The sequence below is a fragment of the Gavialis gangeticus genome, unplaced genomic scaffold (assembly GCF_001723915.1).
Source record: "Gavialis gangeticus isolate Ggan-Ray unplaced genomic scaffold, GavGan_comp1, whole genome shotgun sequence".
In the NCBI taxonomy this organism is placed as follows: Eukaryota; Metazoa; Chordata; order Crocodylia; family Gavialidae; genus Gavialis; species Gavialis gangeticus.
Window position 1 is genome coordinate 10,582,190 of NW_017728993.1, and position 8,257 is coordinate 10,590,446.

At 43.7% G+C, this 8,257-nt stretch overlaps 1 protein-coding gene across 1 annotated transcript in view; it reads left to right on the forward strand.

Moving 5' to 3' along the window:
* LOC109305295 (FRAS1-related extracellular matrix protein 1-like) overlaps nt 1-8,257 on the forward strand; it is a 111,777-nt gene that overhangs the window by 92,529 nt on the left and 10,991 nt on the right. Inside the window, 1 exon segment of the mRNA XM_019528293.1 lies at nt 3,581-3,845. Within this exon segment, the coding sequence (XP_019383838.1) occupies nt 3,581-3,845 (265 nt within the window).

An 8,257-nucleotide genomic window follows, 5' to 3' on the forward strand; every position in this document is an offset into this window, starting at 1 on the left:
GGGCCTACCGATTCACTTCAGATTTGGAGATTTGGTCGCTGAATTGGGACAAATCTCTGAATTGATCAGCTACCAAAGCTTCGCACAGCTCTACTAGATAGATGGCTGTTAAAAGGGTAGTCACTGATCTATGTAGCTGCATCACTGGTAGAACAGCCATAGAAGGCTCATCCAAAATTGCTAGCCTCCCAATTAAAGGTGTCCCAGGTTGGGTATCTGCAAAGTGGAGGTGTGCAGATTTAGGAACTACTCTTGAACACTTGGCCCAGAACCCTCCTGTTTTATTTTCACCATTTTTAAAATATGAACAGTACCACTTACCTCTCACAGAGGCTTTGCAGTGATCACTGGTGTTTGAAAAGATACAGAGCAAAAAGAACTAAGTACTAGCGGTGTGCGAAGTGGGCCCTATTCGATTCAGATTTGGATTCGGCCCGAATCAGGAACAGTGATTCAGTCCGTTGATTCAGATCGCTGTCCCTGATTCGATTCAGCTGAATTCAAATCTGAAGATTCAATGCCAATTTGGAGAATCAGCGATTCGGACATGGACACAGCTTTAAAAGCTTTTTCTACATACCTTTAAGTACCAGCACGGCTTGTGAACCCTGTGATGCTGGGGTGCATGGAGAGTCCTACAGGAGTGCAGGGGGGCCCTCCACATGCTTGGTGGTGAACCTGGAAGTAGACCGGAAGTACTTGCGGTACACTTCCGGGTCTGAAGGGAGCATGCAGGGGGGCTCCCCCGCACCCTTCCCAGCTTGGCAAGTGGCCACGGGGGAACCCCAGGCACCCCCCCCCAGGCCCAGGAGGCACCAGTCACCAAGCTGGGGGGGTGCAGGGTGGGCCCCCTGCATGCTCCCCAGCAGACCCAGAAGTGGACTGGAAGTGTTTCTGGTTGACTTCTGGTCTGCTGCCGAGCGCGCTGGGGAGCCACCCACGCATCTGTGAAATGCTCCATGCACCCCAGCATCGCAGCACTCATGAGCCCCTGCTACCTAGAAGTATGCAGAAAAAACATTTAAAGTTGTGTCTATGTCTGAATCACTGAATCTTTCTGAATTGGACCAAATCTCTGCCAAATTGAATCAGGGACTGAAGCTTCACACAGCCTTACTAAGTACATAAGCCATTTTTCAAGATGTGAGGATGACTAACCAGATCCTCAGTTAGTGAAGACAGTTTTTGCACCAGTGCCTTCACTTGTGTGATTACAGTTTACGCAGGTCAGGCATCTGTCTTGGTACAGCTGAGCATCTATATAATCTCGCTAACCCATGTGCTTCATTTGTAACCCATGTGCTTTATTACAAAGGGATGTAATTCCTTCCTGGTATCTGTTGCTCTTGTTCATTCAGTCTTGTCTGACAGCTAGTTCCAAGCTGTTTGGAAGGGAGTTGTTCACAAAGTGCTTAGCATAGTGGGGACCCTAGAAATGTTAAGAAATAACAACATGCATGTGGCTGGGAGCATCTGTCACCACCAGCACCCAATGTAGAGAATTATGCCTTGAATAGTTTTTCCTAGTTGGCCTGTTTAGGAGTTCCTAGGCAAGTGACTTCATCTCCCCATGCTTTGCTTTCCTCATCAGGACAGACTGCTAAATGATACCCACCTCCTTTGAAGCATTTGCAGATGTACTGATGCAAAATGCTATAGACAAGTGAGGTATTTTTATTCTGCAGTGATCCCCATGCAAGCAGCTGGGGTATGGTAGCACAATCCCTGGTTTAATACAGTGACTGAAATTTGGGTCCACCTCTGTGATTTCTCACTTGACCATCTTACTTTTAGTAACTCTGTATCACCCTCCTTCATGCTTCTCTAGTCCTTGAGGTTTTTTGAAGACCACCAGGAAATGGCTACCCATCTTCATATGGACCTTGTAAGAGTAATAACACTAATACCTTTTTATAAGTTCAACCTAAAATGGAGAAACACCACCTCTTGTTTTAAGAAGTGGCTGTACAGTTTCGACTACCACCTAATCTTCCAAGATTTGTGTTTCCAAGTATGTGTGCGCCAAGTTGGACTGAGGGGGTGCGTGGGGGGGAGAGGAGGTTTGCGGGTTAAGTTTAAAAATTAATTTAAAATGTTTTGTACTGTCATTTAAAAAAAGGCAAAGCAAGTCGTGCTATTTAGACCATGATTTAACCATGAATATTTTCCTGAGAAATTAATCATTCCACCAACTCTACTTCATTGATTTTTGGTAACAGGCAAGTACAACACAACAGATGCAGTGGGAAACTAGCAATGAAAAGGTTAATGTTTGTGACCCTTTTGGGGTGAAAGAGAGCCATCAAGCTAGTTAGAGATGAACAAAAAGAAAACGCTGAATGGAGTCTGAAGTAGGAAGGGAAAATATATATATATTTAAAACTCATCATGCTTAAATGTTGCTAGTTCCCTTTCATCCGTACTGTTGCACATGAAGGTCAGTTGGCAACATAAGAAAATGTGGAGCATAAAAAGTGCTGGTTTGTGCTGTGCTTGTGTGTTGTTGCCAACATGAGAACCCGCAGCAGCGCTCTAGGAAATCTGCACAGTATTATTTACTTTTTAAACACTATCAAATATAAAGCTTCCCTTTCCCTCACCCTTTGGCCACACGTGAAGACCAGCCATCCTGTGCCCTGCAAGACCCCAAAATATGCTGCACCTTTGTCACTATGTTGTCACACAGTTCATTGTGTTGTCATTTTAGCACTTTAATTTTTTGTAGCGTAGGAGAACTGAGAGGAAGAGATACTAGAACAGTATAAAAGGGCTATGAAAAGGCAAATTATTTCTCCTTCTGCTCTGAATTGTTCAGTTATTCAAATGCTTAATGATTTTAATTCCTTTAAGTTGCTGTTTTGCAAACAGGCAACAACTGTGTTGATTCTCTTTTGCTGTTTGTGATATGCTTAAGAACAAATCTAATGGAAAAAGAGCCGCTGTTGCCGAGGCTACAGCACCACATAACCCTATCAGCTTAAAATGCAGTGTTGTGCTTAGTTCATTAAGGCATTTTGTCCATTGGCTCATTTGGGTCTATTAACTTAATTGTTCTTTATAAACAAATAGGTCAGTCTCTCTTCACAAAGAGAAAAACTCCAAGCTGGTTTAAATATTTTTGGGAAAGCTTCCATGCATTCCATATAAATATACATGCATTAATGCAAACATGCAAAGTGGAGCCAATTACACTGTATGAGGACCTTAAGTTAAAAATTGGAAGTGTATACGTCTAACACGTTAAAAGAAATCTTTCTAGCTCCTTGTGACTCTGCTGTTGCAAACGCTGTGCATGCACATAAGTTCAGTTTCCTTTGTGCTACAAAACATAGCTCCATCACAGAGATCTAAAACCTGGCAGGCTACAAAAGAAAAAAAAAAAAGCTTTTCCCAAGCTTTTTTGATAAAGTTCTTTGTTAATTTTCCCTGCAGTGTTCTCTGCTTCATTTCCACAACTTCTCCCTCCCTCTGTATAAAAGGCTGATTTCCAACCCCCTCCCCCTCCCCCTCCCTCCCTCCTGTATCGGATGTAAAAGGATTATCCCCTTTTAAATTTTTCTCCCTGTGGGTTTTTTTTTAGGTGACATTGTTCTACTCACCAAACCTGTAACTTTAACAGAGGGTGACAGGGTGACCTTGACGACAGATGTTCTTGTGGCAACAGATGGCACTAGCAAACCCGAGAAGCTGCTGTATGCCATCTCCATGCCACCTGTGCATGGTCAGATTGAGTACATCAATTATCCCGGCGTGCCCATTTCCAGTTACAGCCAGTTGGATGTGGTGGCCCAGAAGGTCTGCTATGTTCATGACAATAGCCATGAGGCTAGTAAGGATTCATTCAGGTGAGAAGGCTTTCCCTCCTACTCTCCAATGTATTTAGAGACCTATGAGCAGGCTAAGGGTTAAACTTGCTTCTCATTCATTCTGCACCATCTAGAGTGCAGTATTTAGTGCCTGGTATGGAAGTGCAGATGACTGCTTCGATAATAATATGGTGTAATTTTATCAGCACAGTAATTACATACTTTTATTAACTGTAATATTTAATGCATATGGCCAAAGGCAATAGGAGACATGCATGCTTCATACTGAGGGATACCTAGGTTAGACATTCATAATCAATTAGCACGTGAAATCAAATTTAAGAGAGTTTCCCCTTGCCCTTCTCAAGATCTCAGGTGGCTAGGAATAAAAAACAGTATATTCCCCCTTGAAAAAGTAGTTGCTCTCTGGGCAGTTTCTTCCTCCTGAAGAAAAAAAAGATATAATAATCATAACATTGTCTGAAATGATCAGGAGAACTTAATCCAGATGGTGGTGTCATTTCTAAGAAAAAGCATATGTTGGCTATTATGATACTTAAATATAATGGTTTTATGTTCCTCCAGTGGGCACAAGAGGCACACAACAGGGTTGGCTTTTTTTAATCCTATGAATGCTGCAGGGGAGGTTTTATCTTCCAACTGGTGTGTTTCCCAAAAGATGTGGCAAATTCAATTGATAGGAACCTGCTGTAAAAGCCATGCTCCCGTGGGATGTACATTTCTGAACGATTCTACCCAGTAAGTGGGCAAAAACTTAATTTACTGCCCACTCTGGAATATCATTGTCTTTTACATATTCTAGATTCTTTTTTTTTTTACCATACGGTGTTTTTCTTTCCAATTTGCTTTAAAAGTTATTTACGCTCCCTTTGCAGCAAAGTGAGCACTATAACTAATTTTATTCCTACTATGATTAACTGTGAATAATTTACTAAGAAATGAGTTAAATTAACAAGGGGAAGAAGAAATCAATAAATCACAAAAGTGACCCGTTTCTAAGTGGGGTTAAAACTACCATCAAATAAATCAGAGATTTGAAATGATGTATCCTCTTGGACACAGGAATGAAATTTCCACCTAAACTCTTGGAGACTGGGAAAGCAGCCCCATGGAGGGAGCTCCATGGCACTGCTGCTATCATGGCTATAGGGTTATGGAGCATGGAGGTAAGAGGCATAGTTTCACTGTGCCCACTGGTACAGTCTTGCTGTGCTTGGCTGCAAGGTGGCTACTAATGAGCTGTAACAGCCAAGTATAGCTTGGCTCGAGGACTCCCCCAGTCTTATTTGTCTGGGGATCAGACTCCTAAAGCACAAAAGTTGCTTCAAGCCACCTTTGCCTGTCACCAAGCACAGGAACAGAGAGACAGCGGTTGATCCTACGGACTGAGGACCTACCAGACATTTTCATTATAGCTTTGATTTTCTCTTGCCCATTGTGGCACTAAGTGCGTGTGTAGATGAAATGGGGGCCCTAAATCGAAGTGGTGGGTTTTAAAAAAACACTGTTTCCATTTAGGGGTATTTAAACCCCCATATTGTACATACACCCCGCTGAGTTACCTGCCTCTCTGGCGGGGAGAGGAGGGTGAGCTGCCGGCAGGCAGTGTGGTCCCTGGGCTGGGGGGGGGGCGGTTGGTGCTTCCCTCCATGGCAGTGGCGCCCACCCCCCCCAAGGTGGCACCCGCCTGCAGGCACCTGGCTCAGGCAGTCCTGGGGGGCACTGCAGCTGCGGAGGGAAGCACCGGGCCCCCACACAGCTCAGGCAGGCAGGCAGGCTCCAGGGGAGGTGGGGGGTGGAGATCAGGCTTGCTGCTTGTCTTGGGTGAAGCTGCCTTCCTGGGCTGCTGCCAGGCTGTCTGCAGAGCCATGGTACTGCATGGAGCCCGCTGCTTCACTCTGCGGCTGTAGGGGCAACAAATTAAACTCCTCAGTTTGCTGAGCCCCAAGTCATTTAAGGTGCATTACCTGCTGAATGTTGTACAGTGGCTTGAATTAATACGCAATACACCACCAAGGCATGCAAACACCAACACCATTAAAGCAGTGCAAAAACATTTAGCCTACTTTAAATTGTCATGCACACATGCCTCTCATTTCATCTGCACATAGCCTAATGTAGTAACTCCTGCTTTACTCCTGATTTGGAAATGAATTCAGAATCAGGCTCTTATCTATTGTGACATTTATGTAATTTATATTTTATTTTTTCACCCTGACACCATGGGTGTCTATACACGTGTTCCTGGAGTGCGTAAGGGGGGATGGGGCATGTTTTAATTAGAACAGCTCCTGGATAGCTGCTCTAATTAAAATGCCATAGCATCACATGTACTAAGCCTCCTGCATTTCAAAATGGCTAGGGGTGAGTTTTAGTTAAAGTGCTCCCATGGCCATTTTGAAATGCGGGATGCTTAATAGACATGACAGTGAGGCATGCTGGGGCATTCTGGTTAGAACCCTCCAACAGACTCAATTCATTGATTAATCAAGTTAATTAATTGAACTTGATTAATCGAGTCTGCTCTGGTGCGTTCTAATTAGAGGCATAGGAGCATGTGTATAGGCACCTTATGTGGTCTCATTTACTCCTTTTGAAAGGGAATTCAGCAGCGATACTCAGGGCACTTGGCTGTTGAGAATAAGGCTCTTTGTCCTTTTTTGAAAAGGAGATTTAGCCATTGCAGAAGAATTTCATACGTCTTCTGCTCTGTGCAAACGTACAACACCTTTCAACTGGTAGAAACCCTTCAGATATTAGAAACTTCAGCCAACTTTTCTCTCACTCTTTCTGGGGAAAAATAGGTCAAAAGGTCCATTTCATCTTTCAGCCAACTCCACTTTTAACCTCACATTTGCAATTCTTTTTATGAATAATTCCCTTCCTGGAAAACATGTATAAAGGGGAATCAATCTGCTGTTCATGGAAAATAGTTACCCATTGGTTTGTACTTGAGATGAAAGTTTGTCAGCTGGTTTAAATCACTGTAGCTGCATTTATTAAATGGCTCCATGGTTTTATAAACTGGCCTGGATAGGCCTTGTCAGCCATCTTCAGACCCACAGAGAAGATAATCATCCTTGCCTGCAATGGATTACTGCTGATGGTTTATAAAGAAAGATCATAAAGCTCCTCTTAGGGCTCTATTTTGTAATGCCTTTCTCTTTAGGCTTTGCGTGCATGTGCTTCTTTTGTGTTCATCATTTTATTTAGTCTCTGTGGAGTTTTTTGGTTTTCTGGCCTCTTTCTTGCAGATGTGGAATGTTCTGTGCAGAAGAACTGGTGCCATTTCTTTGTACAGGCGTGTGTGCATGCATGTGTGTGTGTGTAATTAGAGGGGAGTACATTCTGTGTAGGTCCCCACCTCCTGTGTGTTTGCTCCCTGGCCATCACAATGTAAGTGTTGGGGGAGGGCAGGGTCCTCTGTCCTTCCTCATAAATTTGAAGTGTCTTTTGAAACTGGAAAATGTGTGTTGGAGCACACTGTTAAGCTTAGTGCCAAACTAGGTTTGGTGTATGAGCTGCTCCCCAGCTCAGAAGTAACCCAGGAACTAAAAGACAATACTTACATGCTTCCCCTCCTGCTTCCTCCTCGTGTCCGGGATAGGTTGTTTGCTGTTGGCTTGGCCCTCCAGCCCCTTCACATTGCCTTAACCAGTGAAGGACTTGGCTCTAGAAAGGTAGCAAAGGTAAGATTTCTCCCTTCTCTTCCCATTTACTATCCAGGGCCTAGGGAAATCCTGGTCCTAAGGAATTAATTGCCAAAACTTCCTTTCAGTTCAGTGAGGCTAAGGATTCACACCTGGACTGAAGGGCCATATGATGAGCAGAGGGTGGCTGTGTTCCAGTCATGTTGGGCAAAATTGTTTGTATTGTCTTAGCCAGCCTTTATTGGGACTTCGTAATTGTGCTAAGTTAACTTGATTAAACAGATGTGATTGAAGAAACACACTCTAGCTGGCTGTCAAGACATACCCAGCTTTTGGGTAGCCTGCAGAGGGAGTTCCTATTCTGCTTTGTGGGTGGATAGTCCAAATTACACTCTAGTCTCAGGTAGGTATTAATTGTTGTTGCTAGGGAAATGCTGTCTCCATGGTTCAGAATGCTATATACTAGTGTTGGCCAACATTTTGGTGTCATTAGGAATGACAATTGTTTTGCAGTTCACCAGCCAAAATGATCAAGGCTCCCGTTTTTTATTTATTCTACTTTTGACCCACCACAAGAAGATTCTGGATTCCTTCAATAAGCCATCCACATGCTCTTAGCTATGGCAGCTTCACATACTGTTTTCACAGATAACTCCCAAATTGTCCTCACCATTAAAGACCCCTTTCCTTCCATCCTGTCATGCATCTTGGCCCATCTCTCTGAGATCTGCTTGTGGATACTCAGCCAGCAATATTAAGCTCCACATGGCCAACACTGAG